The sequence below is a fragment of the Hydractinia symbiolongicarpus genome, chromosome 12 (genome assembly GCF_029227915.1).
Source record: "Hydractinia symbiolongicarpus strain clone_291-10 chromosome 12, HSymV2.1, whole genome shotgun sequence".
In the NCBI taxonomy this organism is placed as follows: Eukaryota; Metazoa; Cnidaria; class Hydrozoa; order Anthoathecata; family Hydractiniidae; genus Hydractinia; species Hydractinia symbiolongicarpus.
Window position 1 is genome coordinate 17,167,496 of NC_079886.1, and position 20,796 is coordinate 17,188,291.

The 20,796-nt window shown below is 33.2% G+C and overlaps 3 protein-coding genes across 3 annotated transcripts; 2 read left to right on the forward strand and 1 right to left on the reverse strand.

The window, feature by feature from the left end:
- The first annotated feature begins 30 nt into the window (after positions 1-30).
- LOC130622592 (transmembrane protein 106B-like) lies at positions 31-6,365 on the forward strand. The gene is made up of 7 exons (XM_057438067.1): positions 31-303; positions 608-668; positions 1,273-1,426; positions 2,034-2,174; positions 5,293-5,345; positions 5,549-5,593; positions 5,679-6,365. The coding sequence occupies exons 1-7, from the start codon at positions 177-179 to the stop codon at positions 5,878-5,880; spliced, it is 783 nt and encodes a 260-aa protein (XP_057294050.1). The 5' UTR covers positions 31-176; the 3' UTR covers positions 5,881-6,365.
- A 1,135-nt stretch (positions 6,366-7,500) lies between these two features.
- LOC130621321 (leucine-rich repeat-containing protein 15-like) lies at positions 7,501-9,602 on the reverse strand. The gene has a single exon (XM_057436619.1). It carries the CDS (start codon positions 9,310-9,312, stop codon positions 7,501-7,503), a length of 1,812 nt encoding a protein of 603 aa, XP_057292602.1. The 5' UTR covers positions 9,313-9,602.
- Positions 9,603-15,386: 5,784 nt separating this feature from the next.
- Positions 15,387-19,420, forward strand: LOC130622169 (COMM domain-containing protein 3-like). Its single transcript, XM_057437602.1, has 8 exons — positions 15,387-15,945; positions 16,017-16,122; positions 16,476-16,539; positions 16,608-16,642; positions 16,808-16,868; positions 17,889-17,945; positions 18,022-18,075; positions 18,330-19,420. The coding sequence occupies exons 1-8, from the start codon at positions 15,798-15,800 to the stop codon at positions 18,387-18,389; spliced, it is 585 nt and encodes a 194-aa protein (XP_057293585.1). The 5' UTR covers positions 15,387-15,797; the 3' UTR covers positions 18,390-19,420.
- Positions 19,421-20,796: the final 1,376 nt, after the last annotated feature.

The following is a 20,796-nucleotide window of genomic DNA, read 5'->3' on the forward strand; positions in this document are numbered from 1 at the left end:
TTGGATGAGCCCCTTTCATTTCCGTCATTATATTGACAATACTATGGTAAATATAATTTTTTTAGTGTTTGACTGTTTTTGTTATTTCAGTTTGTTTGTTTGTTACAAATTGTGCAGATTTTCCCTTCTTTTCAATTTTAAGAACAATAAGTATATTAAAAGCGCATAAACACATAATGCCAGATGGAAACACAAAATACGAAAAGATTGAGGAATGTCCTCATGACAATCACAGTGGATTTACCTACGAACACTTCCCTGTGGTTTGCCCAACTTGTGAAGGAACTGGAGAAATATATGAAGGTACGTACCTTAATTTTCGCGAATTTCGCAAAAATTAGTTCCCGAGAAAATTATAGGGTAACTTACTATTAGATACTATTACTATTAAATTTGCTAAAATCAAATTTAATATATATATTTTTTGTTTTTTTTGAAAAACGGTGTACACTAATTTTTTGATTTAACTAGATAACATAGTAAATTTTGAATTCAACAGTCTTCATTTTTTGCCTCAAGCATTGAGAAACGGTGTGTTTGAAAAATCTGTCCTAAATATTTTTGGGCAAGATGAAAGACTTTTAGACTTGTGTAATTACGTTTGTAGATAACAATGGTATGGTCACATTTGTTCCTGTAAAAGACAAAAGATTAAAACCAGCCCGGACGTAAGTTTTTCCTAATGTTTCCTATTTATTCAGACATTGATTCATTTAATTCGAGACAAACTGTCTTTATCATCCACTTCATGCAGATAAGCTAGGATACATCTTGCATCAGGTAAAGTGGCAAAAAAGATTGTTTTAAGACTCATTCAACGAATTTTTTTGTTTTTTTTATTACAGTTTTTTATGTGGCATTTTATCTTTACCTATTTTACTACTTTGAGCGGACTAGTTTTGTTTGTTTGTTTGTTTGTTTGTTTTTGTTTTTTATTATTTGCTTTAAAAAATTATTAAATTATAATTTTTATTATTATTATACGAATCTGTATGCAGAAGAAAACGCTGTTATCAATGTTCTGTTCAGACACTTAAAATAATATATTAAGTAAATTAAAAATCACAATATACACAAAAATAAAAAGAGACCAAAAAAATTTAAATTTTAAAATATTGTATGAAATTAAGAATAGTAGGTTGACATATTGTAACTGAAGGAGTAAACACAAGCTGAGCACGAGGATACAAGGATATAGATTTATCAGCACAAAAGGTTTTTGTTGTATGTCTCGGTATGAAAAACTTGATGATTGTCTTGTTACTGTTTTAGTAAATTAAAGGCAACTGTATTGGTGTTGATTATTTTGGCAGCAGCTGGACTGTCGACATTCTTTCTGTACCCACGTGATGTCAATATTTCTGTGTCAGCTTCCGAGGTGGCCTATTTCAATTTTAAATGCAAGTACCCTTGGATATCGTATATAGTTAGTGATATAACTTTTTCACTTATTTCTTGTTGTTTTTGTTGTTTTGTTTATGTTGGTTAAGTTTATGTGAAAGAACACTTACGTCGAAATTCTAAATAAATATTTCTTCACAAGAGAATTGACATTTGGGTGGGCTAATGCGTATCTGTTGACATAAATAACGATTTTCCGAACAGCATGCTGGATGGAATACCTGAGGTCAAATTTATTTGTTGTTTTGATAACATATTTCCTTTTTTCACACGGGCTTTACTCAGTCGATTTTTATGGAAAATAATTAACCCTGAAAGTGGGTTCCAGTTTTTAGAGCCGCAGCGAAACTGCTTCTATGGTTCTGATTATACGAAACAATGTACAATTTTTACATTTCTTCATTGCCTATAGCTCATGCCATCTTTTTCTGTCATGTTTCAAGCGTTGTGTTGTCAGCTTATTTGAAGTCACCTACCTACCGCGACTTAGTTTGTGTGGCAAGCAAGCTAGCGGTATTGTGATGTGGCTTCCGTGTTACTAAGGGCGTTAACTTTCCGATACTTACTTGCAAAGTTTTAACATCTGTGCATATTGCATACACGATAATAAATACTTATCAAATTGTTTTTAGTTTGCTGTTACTGTCAACAATAAGAATTTCTTCTCTGTGCAAGTAACAGACTTGCACATGCAACTATTGTATCGTGAAATGAGCGTTGGGAACCAGTCCTTTCAACAACATATTAACGTCTCTCCGCGAGAAGTGGAAAAGGTAGTATTTTGTAGTTTACTCTTTGTTTTGTTTCCGCTTTTACTGTGCAGATGTATACCAATACGCTGACACGAGAGAGACGAGACGCTGTCCAGTAGCAAGGTGGCAAGCATTTAAAATTTTTTTGAAAATCTTTAAAAATACGTTATCCCGTTTAGGAAAGTGACTTAGTATTGAATGGGTGTCTTTTTTGAAATTTTTCTTAGTTTTACTGTGCACTGTTGTGCGTCGTGAAATGCCTTGGGTATCCTAAGAAATTCTGTTATCAGCAAAAAAAAGTTCTTGCGTAACGTATTTTTGCGGATGAGTTGTCCTACGACTCCTAATTCTTCAGAATTTACTTTAGTGGTAGACTAGATTTTTCCCGAATCAAAAAAATTCATTTTCATTCAGGAATTTTAATCTAATCAAAAATAGTATTTTGCGTGACATAGCTTTCAGAAACGTTTAAGGTATTTTTAAATAAATAACGGAGAACCTAAAGGGTTAGGTTCTAAAGGGAAATTAAAGTACAAAATAAAAAACAATCTTGGTAGAATTTTATGTGGGTACAAGAAATGGAGAATTTTTCGGAAGAAATTTTTACGATTAAAAGATTTTCTAAAATTTGACAAAAAATTATTTTGCGAATTTAGGCCAAAGAAGTTCCCCAAAAATTTGCCGCAATAATTTCTTCCGCAAATAATTTGTTCCCTTAACAATTTCAATAAAATTTAAATAGTTAAAACGCTTAAGTTCTTTTTATGCTATCGTGAATTCCTCTATTTTTCGTGTCATTGCTCAACAGATAAGAAGGCTTCAACTGTATTGTTGAATCATCAACCTTTATAATTCAAGTCCTTCTGAAGAATTACCTTTGCTTAAGATTTCAGTTTCGGCTATACGAACTCTTTTTGGCGCATTTTTCAACCATTTGTATGTACGTGACTGCTTTACCCAAAAAATGTCCGCTGTCTAAAGTACTTGGAATACCTGGGATATTTTTCCACGGTACTTCTTATATTCAGACGTTTCGTGAAATGCGAAAATAGATACTCATGTGAGAATATAAAATGTACGAACTTTCATACTGTATTCGAGTGATATTTTCATTAAATTTTCACATTCGTATCGTGTTTAAAAGTTTCGTAAATTTTAGTTCTTATTTGTTGTGCCAGGTTTATTTCTTTTTATTTAACTTGGTGTGCGGGTTTCATTTCTTTTGTGCTGACATAAAAAACAATTTTTTTCAAGATGGCCAGCAAATAGACGAGTGCAATGAATTTTAAACCTTGAAAGATTTAAGAAAGAGATCCACCCGCACACTAAGTTTTTGTTGAATACAGATCGGCCTTAATTGATAATTTCCTTTGATCTACTTTCCCTTCACAGAATTTCACCAAACATGGCGGAATCGCGCAAATTTAGTCCTCGAGTTTGTCTATCATGTCTATTGCAAAAAAAAAAATGAAAAAAAGGAAAATTGTCATGGCACATATTGTTGGTGCAAAATCTCTAACTACAACTCTCATTACGACCTCCTCCGTGTCATTCACTTATGCACGACAGAGTTGGTTGTTGTGGAGTCATTTCTGAAATCTCGTGAATATTTAATCATTCTAGATTTTTGGTCACGCGCGATTCGAAAGTGACCTATGAATTAGCTTCCGTGCGTTCGTCCGTACGTCGCAGCTGTTCTCTGAATCAACTCATTAGTTTTTTTCTGATTTTTTTCACTTATTGATAAATTACTTATCAATTATAGAATGTGACAATTTTGAATTTTTTGTAACAAAATTAATAATGGCGCCATTTCGGGCAGAACACCCGAAATTATTTTTTTTTTGTCCAGTTTTTCTTCAAAAAATTATCATTACTTTTTTTTTTATAAATGGTTTAAAATATTAGTACAGATCAGATTTGGTCTCGTATGTGAGAAAAATCTGGTTACAACGCAACAGATCAAAAACGGCCCAAAGTTTGCAAACAAAATAGTTTTTTTTTTTTTTTTTTTTTTTTTGCATCCTTAACTCCAGCTCCAAACTTTTTAAAGTTACTACTTATAAAAATTAGAGAGTGAAGATTTTGAATTTAAAAAAAAAAAATGGCGGCGTTTTAGGTAAAATCAACAGTGGCCCAAGATAGGTTTATTAGGTCCTTCTTCAAAAAGTACCATTATATTTTTCTATAAATGGTTTAAAATGTATGAACAGATCACAATCTACAAATTTTATTTGGTCCCACATGCGGCAAAATCACATTTTCTTACAATTAATTGGTTTCTTTGTTATAGATGAACTATAACTTGAGAACAGATGCATATTCACAAATTTCAGTTGATTTTATGTTTCAGAAAGATTATACTGCTAGGCAAAATTGTACTAATGTTTGATATTCGCGTGTGACCACTCACTTATTCTTCAGTGTATTTTTGTGTAAATTGAAAGTCGGCAATAAACCTTTTCAGGTGGTTTATTAAGGCGACTGTTTTTTAGATTTCATTCTAAAAATTTTAAAAGATGTTGAAACTTTCTTGAAGCCTTCTTAAGTTTTTAAGTTTTTGAAAACATTGAGTGGCCACCCCCAGTGTTAGTATTAAAAGATTTCGGACAAAATAATTTTGAAGGTTTTTTGAGCCCTCTTTCCACATTTTTTCCACGTATAATTTCAAAACAGGAAAGACACTGAACAAATTTTTGATATTCCTGTAGATAACCTTACAAGGGAATTTGAATCAATTTTTTTTTATTTATCTATGTATGTTTTGCAGGCGCGTTAAGGAATGCCATGACAAAATTTTAGACGGTCGACTTGTCTACCTGTGACTTTGGAGCCTGCCGGCTCCAGAGTAGTAATTATTTGACCCGTATCCATATTTGAATAATGCTCTTGTCTGCCTTAACTAAAAATTTTGTGACGACTGTTTCGTCCAAAATTAAACTGTACAAAAAATTTACCTCGAAAAATAAAGTAATATGTGACTAATACAGCCATCTTAGCTCAATGTTAGTTGATAGCAATGCTTAATCGCTAAACAAAATATTTGTCTGGACAATCCCTGACCGGTTTGCTACATTCCTCAACACCGGGTAGGGATGTTCATATTTGTCAGTCCAGCATATTTTCTTTTTACTTTTAGACTATGGTTGTTTTGAACGTTACTTATGCCGCGGAAACATCGAAGTACATCAGGTACGATCATTCTCTTCGTAAGCTTAAGAAAACCATTTATTAATAAGTCGCTACTCAGTGAAAAAATCTACTGAAATTCATGCTGCTCTTCACGCATCTACTATTTTTGTATGCACAACAGATGCAAGCTTCAATGGATTTGTATATAATCCCTATACCAATATGTATATAATAACGGTCAAGTTTGTATTTCATTTTGCTAGGAGAGAATGTTACGAAGAAAGATATTACGTTCCGCAGTTGATGGTGTGAGTTCTGTATTTTGTTATATATATGTTAAATATATCAACATCGTGGACCTTTTTTTCGAGAGATTTTCTTTTTTCTCTGCAGATCTTCAGCAGAATTGAAAAGCTGGATGCACTCTGAGCACATTGGTAGCAAAAACGATTATTTTTATATGAACTGTGCATCGATGATCTTTCCCGGTCATAAGACGAATCGAATTTTATCCACCATGTTAAACAGCACAAACGTCAATGCGACTGCAGTCTCAAGTGGAAGTGTTATAAAGTTTCGGCTGTATAATACGTAGCGTGTTCGGTTGCTTTTTTTTGCGTAGAATTGTAAATAAGGAATATTTTAAATGCAGATCTGTATATATCTTGTTGTTTTCTACCTTATTGTAGACTGGACGCCATATTGTTGTTTTGTTGGCTATCAAAGAGGAGAGTACATTAAGTTCATTGTACAGGTCAGATAGACATGACTTGATGTGCAAATTTTTGCGCATTTAAAATTTTCTTTTCTTTTTAAAGGCTTGGAAAAAGTCCCAACAGTAAAACTATATATCAAGTAAGAAAAATAAGAAGATGAGCTCACACTAGCATTTGTACTTATTTCTTTTGATCATTATTTTTTACAAATATGTTTATTTTTTTATTTATATAGATCGTTTTAAGTGGTTATCTATCGCAGGAAATTGAGTTTGTTATAAGTTGAGCATATTGTATATTTTACTAATCCTTGTATATCTGCTTGACTAAATTGTAATAGAGCTACGGAAATTTTCCACCTCCATTTGGTCGACTTCGTGTAAGTCACTAAAGTCGAAAACCAATAGCCGTTTTAAAATATAAATTTTTGACCCGCCTTAAAACAGTGGGCGGGGATGGAAATTAGAAGAAATTAATAAACTTTTTCCCAAGAACACTGTTAATTCGCCCTTGAATAATTATAATTACGTCCATGCAATAATAAATTATTTAATGTCTGAATGTTGCGAAGGCGAAAAAAACTTTTTTGTTGGATTGAATTTTTGTCATTACTTATTGTAACAATTTTTCGCTTTTTTCAGGCGATTTAGGTGTTGAGGAGAGTGTGTAAAAATCTCTTAGCCAAATTTGCGAAATTTAATACACGCAAAATATTCGTGATGTTACTATTCGCAAAAATCTATTTAACGAAAAGTAATACTCGCAAAAAGATTCTAACAATCAATAATGCGTGAAATGTTTGAGCGGAGTGAATGTGATAAATTTCATTCGCTTAAGGAATCCATAGGAATTTTATATTGCATCACCGTGTCTGAAGCACGAAAATATAATGAACAAAACCCATACTGTTTATTCATGCATCGCAATTTCGTACAAATTAGCGATTTGGCAGTCATTTTCGAAAAGAGGACGGATATCACAAAAAATTGTCATTGGGTTTAAAACAACATTCACAACAAAAGTTATGTTGTATTAACAAACGTTGTGGATAGTGTGTGCCGGCCCACTCGATGTTAACAAAATTAAACAATGCGATATTTTCAAATTAAATATTATGTTAACAATTTCCGCCTTCTTACTTTTTTGTGTTTAAACGTAAGTTCGAATTTCGCAGGCAGGCTTTCTTTCTCGCTTTTCTGATGCGAAAGAACTTGCGTCTCTTCCCGCCTGAACTTGCAAAAGAATTTAGCAACAGCGCATGGGTGCTAGTAAATCTGTTCTGTGCATTTGTCGAAGATGAAGAGAATTTTTTATATTTTGTTTCAAACATTTTTTTAAACAAACTTAACCGGAACTTTTTTTTTTATATTATAAATTTTATTTACATATGTAAAGTTTGACAGACCAAAAAGTGACCATGAAGTGTTTATGGTTTCGACAGTTACGATTGTATTGTCAATTATGGTAAAAAAAAAAATAACTATTATTTGGCAGTAAAATTATAAAGTTACAGTACTAGGAATGTCAACACTTAACTTTTTTTCATTGTCAGTGTTAATACCGGAATCAGAATCATCCGACGAATCTATGGCGAACAAAGCTTTGTCGTTATTTTCTTTATCATTGTCGTTAATATCGACTGCATTATGCGGTGTACAGACAAATTTAGTCGGTTGTTGAATGACACCGCTTCTTCGTTTTTTCGGTTTTGTTACGTTTGTCGTGACATCGTCGGAACTGGTTTTGTCATTATCGTCGTCAAATGTCTGATTAACGTAAGAACGACCGATCGGCGAGGGTGGGTTTTCTTCGTCGGCGTTGTTTTGTTTTTCCGATTCCTCGATAGAAAATAAAGGTATTGAGTCTTGTTTTTTAACCGACTTTTTGGAAACAAATGTCGGTTCCTCTGTATTTTCTGCTAGACTGCTGATTTGGTGATTACTACCGCAGTCTGTTCTTAAAAATCGTAGTTTGACCATGGAAAGTTTTCGCGAATTATCCTTTCCCTCTTTTACTACACTGCTTTCAAGTAGTTTTTTGTCTGGCAGATTTGTACTGGGTGCAAAGACATTTTCTTCGTTCAGGGAGGGGGGGAGAGAATTAATATTTGATAATTCTAGATCTTCTTTTGTAGTGAGAGCTACGTTGGCCGTATGTTTGTGATACTGGTGGTAGCACAAAAACAGTCCTATTGACACAATAATTAAAAAGATGGTAGCCGAAACCACTCCGATAATAATGCTTGTATTCAGACGAGAAGAAGCTGCAGTCGCCTTTTCAGTTGTGAGACTCGTTACTGTTATTTTTCTAGTTGATTTTATTGTTGCTGTTTTTGTTGTTGTTATTGTTGTTAATGTTGTGGTTGGGCAAACTTTATTTACGGGAATTTTTATATTCTCGCATCGTTTATTTTTGTTACAAGGATCGATTTCTTGCAAGTGCACGTTCTCAATAGAACTTTTTATTGCTCCAGGACCATTGCATGTTCCGTGAACAGATTCAGTACTATAGTACAGCGATGCTATTGTCTCGCAGGAACACAGTATTGGGTTATTCATCAAAATTACCGTCTCAATTTTGGTATTGTTATTGAACACTCCCATAGAAATATTTTGCAACTGATTTCTCATGAGACTTAACATTCCCGCATTGATGTCATGAAACGCCCCGTCAGCAATTTTGTTGATATTATTTCCAGACAACTGGAGATTCATAAGTTTCTTGAAACCTGAAAAAACGCGTTTACCAATTCTTTCTAATTGATTTCCTTTCAAGAAGAGATGTTCTAGATTGCTTACGTTATAAAATGCTAACTCGTGAATTTTCTTTATAGAATTGTACTGCAGGTTTAAAAGTTTCAAGTTCCATAAATCTCGAAAGGTGTAACTTCTGATGTCACTGATATTGTTACCCTCTAAAATAAGATTTTCCAAACCATGATAGCTTTTTAAGCTCACTGGATCCAATTCAGATATGGCATTGTGTTGCAGCATTAGTATTTTCACGCTAGGTAAGTGGTAATCCAAATTTCTTGGTAACACTTGCAAGCCGCTTAATATTAAACTAAGCGACGTTAATCTCGTAAAGTTCCGAAACCAAATTAACGACATATTTTTATGGTTTTGATTTTGTAACTCCAGGCTTGTTATATTTGGAAAATACTTCGATAGCGCGGTAAAGTCTTTCATTTGCATCTCGCTACTGCAAGAGACACCCCTGCTACTACAAACACACACTGCTGGACAGTGATCCCCTTCACTAAGGCGTAATAATACCATTAATATGATAAAAATAAACTCGCGTGTGACCATGTTGCATAGGTATCTCGGTCTTGCTTTCAGCGTAGTTTTCTTTGAAATGATCGTGCTACGAGTATCAGCGCGCTATTTCAATCACTTGAAGAGCATCACTCAACCCTCGTCTTTTTAGGAGTTAATAATCTAAAAAAAAGTTGACACCTTTTAAAAGATCACCCAACATCTTGTCAAATAAGAATGAGTTCAAAGTGTTTCGAAATTGGTCACAAGTGCAGTCTGTACGGTTTGGGAAACGAAGACAATGCATTTTATTTTTTTTGGTAATCTCAACGATGGAGATACGCTATGCTTTGTGTTCTATATTTAAAAACACTTGAAATTTTTGATGTCAACTATCATTTTTGTTTGCAAGAGTTATTTCGCTGATAGAAAAGAATAACTTGTGTTAAAGTGAGAAAACATATAAAATCAGTTTTTCAAGAGCAGGGACCACGCGAAAAACAACGCCCACGATGCGGTAGATCTTTAATAATTAAATAATGTGACTTATGCAAAAAAATTTGACCTGCTTTTAATTTCTCTTTCTCAGTGAAAAAGTGAAGTAGGGGCATTAGCTTTGAGCTCCTCCTGCATAGATAGGCTCCCAAGCATAATTTTTATTTGGATCTGCGTTGCTTTATCGGACCTGATAATTCGTATTTCGGTGGTGTTTATTATCAAGTTGCAGCGTGACAACGGCCATTGGTAGAAGAGTGCTAATCCAAGATTTGACAAAAAAAAGACTCCTATACGGTTTGGCGGATGTTAAAATTAAGACCAACTTAAAAAACCCATCATGGTATGCCAGCTCCGTAGATTATACTTATTGAACTACAGGATTGAAAAAATGTTGCTTATGGCAAAGAGAACTGTTTTTAAACTGTCATTCTCATGACAACTGCCAACAAAAAATGCAATGAGTCGTTATCTACGCTTTTCGTGAAAGAATTTTTGAATAAGATCCAGTCTTTAGATGTATAAGCATTGATTGGATATTTTGCCATTTTAAAGAGAGAAATTATGAATCATTCACTCTGTGGTATGTTTTGTGAGAAAGAAAACAAATTTGTTAAGTATTGACAAAAGTATATTTTGTTTGTCACAAGTAAAAAATATTTACGAAGCATCAAAAAGCATCCAGAGAAGAGGAAGCGCAACAATATTTTCAAGAGTTGTTTACACAAATGCGATGTTTTTGCGTGCGTTCACACATCGCCTAACTTACACAATGTCGGGTGTAGGCATGGGAATTTTAAGGCCAAGAAAGTAACCAACTAAATTCTTTCCCAGAAATATTCAATACACCGTGTTTTGAGGTTTGTTTTAGTTTTTTTTGGAGGTTGGGTATAAGCATATATTGTAAAATTAGGTAATTTTATTTTGAGGTGCTGCACTGGGAAATGTTTGTGAATTCGCAAATTTCGTACTGCATTCCCGTGAATGTCAATTTAACTGTTCCAATGATATATTACGACTTTCATCTGCCTCCCAATTTTTCTCTGATTGTTTTTGCCAAATGTTTAATTCGCGAAATTTTACGGCCGCGGAAGAAGACATGAAATTCGCGAAAGATTCACAACAAAAATTTGTAATGTTTGTTTACGCTAATTTTAAATATGACGCTCTGGCCGACCAAATTTCTAATCGACACGGTATATTATTTTTGTCGGATGTCAATATTGACATTAATACCACGGCTTAAATTGTTTTCGTAATCCTCTTGCACGCAAATATGCTTTGTATCGAATTAATAGACGTAGGTGAATTAGATCTTTCCCAGGCTGCAGCTTGCTTTTGTTATGAACATGTGTAAAAATGTTGTTGCGGATTTTTATTTTTGGCTGTTGTGTCGATCTTCCCTAACCTTACAAAATAAACTGTTTTGTAAGAACATAATAAAATCATTAAAATCATAAAAAATATTTCGACCGGTCGGTCAGTTGGGTGCTTTGGAAACTCTTTTTACAATGTCCTACAGATTCTAACCCATACTCTCATATGATTTTGTGAAAGTTCTCACCCAGTTCAAAGGGTAAGTGTTTCTGCAGAGATGCAAATTTTTGCAAATTTTGTTTCGCGCTTTGAAATATTCAGGTTATTTCTATCGAACCTACCCCCACATGCGAGTCTAAAGTACAATTTTCGCAAAATGAAAATACGCGGTTTTAGAAGTTGGTATAATAAATGTTTGTCTACGCAAAGAATCTGTGGTGGACGCTTTAAATACTCTGCATGGAATGACCTTCTTGAGTTATGTATACAAATACTCCCACCTCGTACCCAGGGCTTTTTTCTCTTTCTGGTAATCTTGGAGTGCCGAGATTGTCAGAACGGAGACGATGCTGACAATTACTTATGAGTACATAACTTATATTTTAATCGTTACGCAAGTTCTTATTTTTACCATAACTTTTCAGCAAATTATAAAAGAGCATAATTCGTCGGCTGACATAATATTCGTTATTTTTGTTCGACATCCTTTTGTGCGATACGCTATATATCTTATGAAGACTAAAAAAATAATTTGATTTGATTCTATAAATCATCCCCATACTCTTGAGAGTAAAGTGAGAAGGGGCGTGAGTCGCAAATCAGTAGAGCGAGAGGTTAGTCTCGTTTGTAGGAGGACTTTTTTGAACTAGTGTTGTTATTTTTGCTTTACCTAATCCCCCCCGTGTATTTAACTCGCTTAAGCAGAAATAGTTGAATAAACTTGGAAAGACTAAATTACAAAATGAAAACTTTTGACAGTTAAGCAATCACCTTTGATAGCTGTTCTATTTATATCAAAGCAGCTTCAAACATACTTGAATATGAGTCCTTCTGTTAACAAAAGATGTATTAATTGCTGACTAATATGACCTGCGTTAAAGAAGTTATTGAGAAAAGTTATTGTTGACAAATCACCCACGCTAGTTTCAAAATGTCAAGAAAAGTGTCAGACACCACTTGTCTGTGTCAATTTACACAAGAGGTTAGCCATCCAGTTAAACCGTCAATTTTTCCTTTTAATGGTATTTTTTGGTGACCAATTTATAAAATTTATCAAGAAATCATGACATTAAAACAAGCATTTACCAAAGAAAAGACATTGTGAAACATCCTCCCTCCCCCTTTCTCCCTCCTTCTCCCCCTTCTCCCCCTTCTCCCCCCTTCTCCCCCCTTCTCCTCACAATAACGCTCAGGTTGTTTTAAAAAATAGTTTTCATCACGTTTGAAGCATTATCAATTTACTAAATTCGACCGAAGCGTCACATGTCCTATTTAAACACAGATATAAAGTAAATACGGGTTGTGCAACATCACCAACAACCTCCTGTCAATTCATTGTTTCATTACTGGGATTCGCGACTTTGAGATATTTAAATATTTCCGTCTATAACGGAGTAAACATGTCGCTATACGAAGTTAGGGCTAAAATACACGATAAGTTTAAACGGACCGTTTAAATGTAAGATAAAAAACTTAGAAGTTCAGTTGCAGGTACTACACCTGTCTACACGTTAAGTTAAATGTATAAGTTTTTCTAAAAACACGTTTATCTTTCATTGCAGTTATTGAAAAGAAAAAAAGCGGACTACTGGTTATAAACCAAAAATATATGCCCAAATCTTTAGTTTAACAATAGCTCATTATTTATTCTGTTAATTTCAATAGAAGAAACTTAGCAAAAGTTGAACATGTCCAACTTTGAAAAAAACTTATAAAACCGAGAAAAGTTGTACATCTTTGCTGTTTACACTGTAAGTTTTTTTTTTCTTACATTTAAACGGTCCGTTTAAACTTACCGTGTATTTTAGCCTTTATTTCGGTAAAATCCTAAATTGTAAAGATTAAAATAGCGCCCCATAGCGGGCTAAAAGATGCTGGACATTGCTGTGGTTTAAGAACGAAACTGTAGCTATAACTAAAGCCTAAACAAGTAACTTTCTTCAAGGTCCAAAGCACAGTGGCAAGGAAGTGCATGCATCTCCTGGCTATATACTGTAACAGCCAACTCTTTATTATATATATGTTAACAATTGTTAAAAAGTTTTTATAGCTAGCTAGCTAGAGCTTTAATATTCCTTTAAAAACTTGTGCATCCCATATCCTCCTCACCTATCCATAAGTTGTGATTGTATAAGTGATTTATTTTTATGTGGCTAGCCCCACTAATACAAAAGTCATTGTAGAGTGTTTAAGGCTCCCCATTTGATCCAGCGTACAATGGTGTGTGGTAGCAACGTTGCAACGTCAATTTGGCAATTCGGTTTGATGACGTCATATCAATTTTTTTGGAGGTGAAAAGTTTCTGTATTTTAGGTTAAGAGAGTGCAGAGCTAGACACATTTTGGAGTTTTAAGAACAAAGTTAGGAAGTTTGAGCAAAGATAATTTTTTGGAGCAAAATCTAGATAGCTAGCTAAGCATCATTTCCAGACAGATTTTTATTGTGGTTACCTTTCGTTGTTAGGAGCCTTCGAAAAATTTTTTCGGGCCCTGTTAGTGGGATTTTTTTAGTATTCTTCCCTCTATGAACTAGGTTTGTTTTCACCCTGCGAAATGTCAATCCTCACTGCAGCAACAAATCTGAACCGAATCGTTGAATAGATGACTTTGTTGCTATATAGCTAGCTAGCTTTGTTTACATTTTTTTTCAGAAAGTAAATAGTTTGTTAACCAATCAGATCTTCAAAAAATAATTATTAACCAATTAAATTGCTTTATTTTGCCTGCCAAAAAAAATTTAAAAAAGTTTATCGAGATAGCAAGTTATCTATAACCCAAATTTAACATCAATATCCTAATTTAAATTAATAAAGCTCTTACAGTGCACCCAAAGCTTTGTTGAGGCTAAATAACTTGGAAACAAGGTGGTGTTCTTTACCGTGTTGGTAACTAGGGACCACCTGGAACCAATTTGGATAAGTGAGTCAGTCGGTCGGTTGATTAAAAATATTTCCAGAAAAATTACAAAAATACTATATTTCGCAGCTATATTTTGTTATTCGTTTTAAATGTACGCCAGCTGCATTTTTAGCCTCCGTTTCAAGTTCGATTTTTGTCAGTCAATGTTGTTCCCATGGTTTTCGCTTGTATTGCCGTATAAATGCGAAGCAGGAAAATATAGCACAGCGTAGTCCCCTATCGAAATAACATTCGGAAGTAACAACCGTAATTCGGAGAACCGCTGAAAAGGTAAATGGTGGTTTTGTTGCGTGTCAAAGATTGTTTGTGGATTGTTTGATTTATTTTTTACAAATTTACCGACTCCATGACTCAACTTTCGCCTTTCAAAGTGGTCAGGGGAGGCTAACCAATTATATTTTTGAGGGTGGCCTAATGACAGCATCCAAAAAACCTTTAAACTCTAATATCTCTGCAACCATTAGTTAAAGAGACATCATCCTATACATTTTCTTGATCAGTGTTTCAAGATCTATACGAAGACAACGGGTATATAAATTTCTTAAAAATGTTTTTTAGGAATTTGCTGACGTCAGCAAAATTTAAAAATTCTTATATATATCTTTTTAACCATTCACCAAAATTACATGATCCTATACATTATTTTGATCAGCGATCTCTACACATTAAAGATAAGGAATAAACTAATTTTCACTAAATTATTTTTATAGGCACTGCTGACATCAGCAAAACATCTAAAACGACCTATTTTTTCCATTATTCTCCTGCCTCAAGTGGATTTTTCCACGAGTCTTATCGACTAGTATTTTGATAATGTTTCTTGCAGAACAGCTTTACCAAATATATGACATTTTTCCATACCATTAATTGTTTGATCCAAAAGAAAACAAACAAGAAATTGGTTAAGTTAATTCTTAACAATATTCAAAGTAACTGGTCTATAAGGCTGACATCTCCAAAGACCCACCAAAATGCAAAAAAAATTTTTAGAAATTCGTATGTATATTGCCTTCATTAAATGGAGCTTAAAATGCTGCAAGTTAGTGGTTTAAGGGTTTTTTGTTGATGCTATCAACCCTATCTATTCAAAACAGATTCGAGGACCCAGGTTCAGAAAACTTACCCAACTTGGTCCCAGGTTGTCCCTATTTACTTCCACGGGGAAAAATAACTGATGTCACAATCTCTATTTCGCTTCACAATTCTATGTGCATTGCAATGGCTTCTCTAATTCAAATTATGCTATTGACGTTATATATAAATGTTATTGACGTTAATTTTAATGTAGTAATTTCGTAAATTCAGCACTAAAACATGATAGATATGTTGTTGCTTGCAGCCCCTTTTTAAATGCAAAATACGTACATTTAGATCAAAGTTTATATCTGATTTATCAATGATTACAAGACAAAAGAAGGTACAGGGTCACAAATAAAAAGAAATTTGATTTTAGCATGTTAAGCAAAGCTTAGGTGCATGCTTAGTGGTGTACCTAATTTTTGAAGTCTGATTCATATGTGCATGTTTTTGGTTTGTAAGATATAATCAATGATAACAAACCACTGACCTGTGCAGCTTATCAGCAATATAATGGAAATTAATATAAATGCATTAGAAGGTCTTCAGTTAGTCGCTGATTCAATAACAGTCCCAGATCAATCATTTAAAATATTAAATGAAAGCTTATTTGAAATTATATTGTCTGGAGAAAACGCCTTGGTTCAAGAAAGTATGTTGGGTAGGTTAAAATTGTTTGTGTGGTTATAAGAAAAATGTTTACAAATACTCTAAGTAAATATGTTTTTTTAGAAAAGCTTCCAGGTGTTGATGGGCCTGTGTTAAAGGAATGTTTTTATGGTCTGGCAACGTTGTTGGTGGAATCAGTCAAAACAAACACAGATGAATCTGATGTCAGGTATTTAGTTCCTTGAGACACAAAAAAGAAAAATTTTATTATATTTTTAAAACATTTTTCTGTTTGTTCAGGGAGCTTAAGGTTCATGCTTTTTAGCTTTCACTGAAAAAAGGGTTGTCACACCCGAAGTGTTGTTTCCACTGAAAATCTGCTGAAATTGTTTATTTGGTCATATGCATGATTTTTTTAAGTACAGTTTGTTTTTTTATGAAATTTCCTAGGGTGCTTTACGTTTTTTAGTGTTTCCTTTTAAAATTTAAACTTGAAGTCTCCTAAAATCAAAAAATTTAAAATCTGTGGCCACCCTGTGCAGGCTATAATCATACAAGAAAACAAGAAAAGTTTTATTTTAGTGCTTTGTTAGAAGAGTGTAAATGGACACCAGATAGAGTGGATTTGTTTACAAAATTACTCAAGGTAAAAAATTACAATTGTTTTATTAAAAAAATTATTAATTCGAATAATAATCAGTTGTTTTTTAACAGATAAACAGGAAAGACATCCAAACAACCCTTGCAAGGTTTGCCATTTTTTCTCTTTATAAAACTTTTAATATTTTTAGAAAATCAAATCAATAATAGGAATGCTTACAGAAATTAAATTATTCCTGCAATTCTCTCGGAAGTAATTTACATAAAACATTTTCACTTCCAAATTCTATAGAAAAAATAATATTGCACTTTAGACTGGGTTCCACGTATCCACACATTGTTGATGTAGACTGGAGACTCGACTATTGTATAAAGGTATTTTACTATTTTTTTTTACTTATAATCCTCTATAGATTGACTTGTAAAGCCAGTCAGTTTTATGGCAATTAGTGATTATTCAATAAAAGTTTGTATTGCAATAGGATATTTTACTCTCACTACAAACATGGACGAAATATAATGAAACAACACAGCTAATTTCGACTTTGGCGACACAAATCAACACATTAGTTGTTTTTGTATATATTTAAGTCGCGCATTTTGTATTTGTCAAAATTCACTTGTCAATGTCTACAGTGACCCTTGGACTATAGTTAAAATTGTTACTCTTAAAACTTGCTAACTGTTGCTGACGTCAGCGCGACCACTTTTTCCAAAATTCGCGAATTTCGTGGCCCGTGACGTGGATTATTTCATTGTGAGAGCGCGCTAAAGAATGCTACTAGCGAGTTTCACAGGCTGTTTACCTGATCTACGTGCGCACAAAAGTAGCGACTTTTCTGCCTGCTGGCTGCATAATAGTGCCCATTTTACATTTTTGTCCGTGTTTAAAAAGCGACGAAAAAACTGCCTTTGTTTTATTAATTTTGTCCATGATCGTAGTTTGTTAGGTTTTGTAAAGAGTTTAGTGATAAGATCTTTTAAAAGGAAATACTTTCAGGATGACGAGGGTTGCCGAGGTTTCAGGTAAAAAAAAAGTTCTAAACATGTCACAAATGTTTTTTGCCTGAATTAAGAGAAAATAGGTGTTTATCTAATTAGGAATGTATACGTATAAAAAAGCTATCAAATGTGTCCATACTATTACATTTTGCCGTATTGTAAAATATTTTTTGAACTACCATTTATAAATTAAAAAATATGTTACATTGTATCATATAAAAAATAATATATTATATATATATATTTTTGGTTCCTAAAGTTTCTTTAAACCCTGGGTGAAAAAGGGGTGTCCTGCCTCAAAATCTGGGTGGCCTTGTACAACATTCCTTATAAACGTGTTCCTCAAAACAAAAACACGTGTAAAATCACGTGTAAACTGTTTCGTTTATTTAGAGTAACTATTTGGAAAAAATCAACCAATCGAGTTATTTAATTTCGCTAAAAACACAGGTTAGTGGTCGAAAGTAGTATTCGTCTCTTCCTTTTTTTAATTTCTTTTTGAATATGTTATGATTGTGTTTTTCAGGAGCCTGGTAAACATGACAGCTTAGAATTCTCGTGTTCTGTTGAACAGTTGCAGGTATATATATGACTTTACTTGGTATTAGTTATAATTACTATAGTCTGTTACCAAGTAAACTCCCACCCATCTCCAGTGAGAGAAATATAACTTTTTGTCCAATCATATAGCGCGGAGAAACGAGCTAGCTCACTCCATTTGAACAGTTGCTAGATCGAGTAAACTACCAAGCATCGCTGAAACAGTTGCAGTCGAAAATTCTAGAACAAGTTTTTTATGTATGAAAAGCATTATGTTGTTTTGTTCTGTCATAGGATTTGGTAGGAAAGCTTAAAGACGCTACAAAGAGTATTGAAAAAGCCAGTCAAAGTTGACGGAATACACAAGTTTAGAAAACGTAATCGGAATGCAATTTGTGATAAGAGATGTTGAGAATAACGCGTAACGAATGAAGTTTTATTGACGATTGGAAGTATTTTTATATCACTATTATATTGATTTGCTGTATAACACATAAAATAAATCTGTCTGTATTTCTTGTTTTGAAACTTTTGATATCTAATTTTTTTTCGCTTTTCTTGAATAAATGCTTGTGAATAAACACACGTGAAATTTCAATTCGATTTAATCTCAGAACAAATAAAACTGAACAAAACAGAAAAGAGTGATCGCTGAAGGCGAGTTTGTCTTTCCAATATAAAAATTTTAAAAAAGTTACGTGTAAATTATAATTGCATTCTTTTTTATAAGAAAAAATTTGATTTTAGCCGAGGGTTAACGTTGCTTAAATTTCGTTGCTCGCTTGTTCACTATCTAATTGAGAAGACCACATTTATTTGTTGTACGCAGTTAGGCTTATGCCTAATCGAAATCAAACTTGTGTGTTATTAACGTTAATAACGTTACATGAATTTACATATTTCGAAGTTATGAATTTTTGCAAGTGAAAAAGGAAAGATATTCAGGGGTGTAGATTTTCTTGAATTTTCATCACGAAAAAAATCTCGAAAAACTCGAATGCAACAATTGTAATTGAAGAGTGAAACCTTTTGTTCTTTTTACATTATTTCGTGCGTACTTTTAACGAAGAAAAGGTTTTTAACTAAAGCTTTGTGAGTTTGCAAAATTCGATAAACTTAGACCCCGCAAAAATTACACTATTAAGCTACTTCACGTTTTTTTAATAAGAGTAAGATTCTAACCAGACTGGCCAGTCAGTACCAATCTTATTTTTCTATTATTCTTAACAATAGACCTATTGTATTTAACTTGAAATCTCAGCCTGGTATTTCTATAAAGCATATTCTTATGAATGAACAAATGTGTATGTTAAAAATATAATTTTCACTCTGTATAATAATCATCAGCATGTATAAATTGAATTACATAAAAAAAGTGTATTAGAGACTCGAGTGTTATCTGTGTAGCTGCAGTATTTTAATTGTTTTTCTTTAAGTGAAGTTCTGTAAAGTCCTGTAAGTAGCCCCCTGAATTTCAGCTGTACAAAAAGAATGTGTAAGTCTGGATTTGGGAAAGAGAGAGCACTCCCACTTTTCCACACGTCCAATTAACGTTCGGCTAAACTTCAGAAAATGTACACACAAAAAATTTAATAAAATATAAACTGCAACACGGTTACGCACTTACTCACTGAGTCCACTTGGACATTCTCATTCTTTGTGTGTAGAAGTGCGTATTGGCGTTTGCAGCTTTTATATGATGTTTGGAGATTTTTGTTCTTTTAAAAGTGATTATCTTTATTTGCAGCTTTTATATGATAACCAAGATTTTTCTGTACAAATTCTAAAGCTGCCCCTGGCGTTCTTCACGAAACCACCCACCCACCATGAAAAATGTCCATTTAGCTTGCAGCAACGAAGGCTTATGGGTTTGTTTACAAAAAGTAATGTAGCTAGCATGCTCAAAGAAAAAGGAGGCAGAGAGGTAGTCTAAAAGCGTATCAAAGTGTACAAGGGGAAGGGGTCTTCGAAGGGCTTATATATCATATATACAAGTTTTAAAATATTATTGCAGTTTTTTTCTGTATCTTTTCTGCAAAAAAATGCCTGGTTATTTCAACTTTAATACCTTAGACCTGTTGTAGGTACCAATATTGTCCTTTTTTCAAGTAACGTGTTATAATTATTAATCATTAAGGTGATTTTTCGGACAGGGGTGATCTGTACATTCAAGAAATAAGTAAGTCGAAAGCAAAGCATACAATGGAGTATAAGATCGATGATTTATAGTACGTACACATTTTTAAATAGACCCATTATAGTAGTTGTTGACAAATGATTTTTGTCTGTTTTACCCGCATGTAACTGGTTAATCCTTGAACTATAACTTCATTTTTGGATTGCTTATTTGATCAATTATGTATTTTTTAGAGTCAAAAAAAGGACAAATCTGATGAATGATGAAGATCCTAGCTGAAAAAATAAAGGACGTACTTGAAAATGATTAAAAGAAAAGTCCTTCTCGTATGTTACAACCATTAAACCACAAGGTTTTTTGGCTTGAAGTTGCAGAAAAACTTGCCATCATAACATGAATTGATGCATATATCAATAGATTTTGTTTTTGCAGATTTAGTAGTTTGTTTAGCAGATTATATAGATTATGCCTTTAAATTTTTTAACCTATAAAATTTGATTTAAAAATATTAAAGCTGCAGGTCTACTATTATGGTAACCGCTGGCCTGATTTTTTTTATATTTTTATGTTGTTTTTTACGCGTGTGCCTGAACAAAGTGTTATTTTGTCCTAAAATCTTATTTT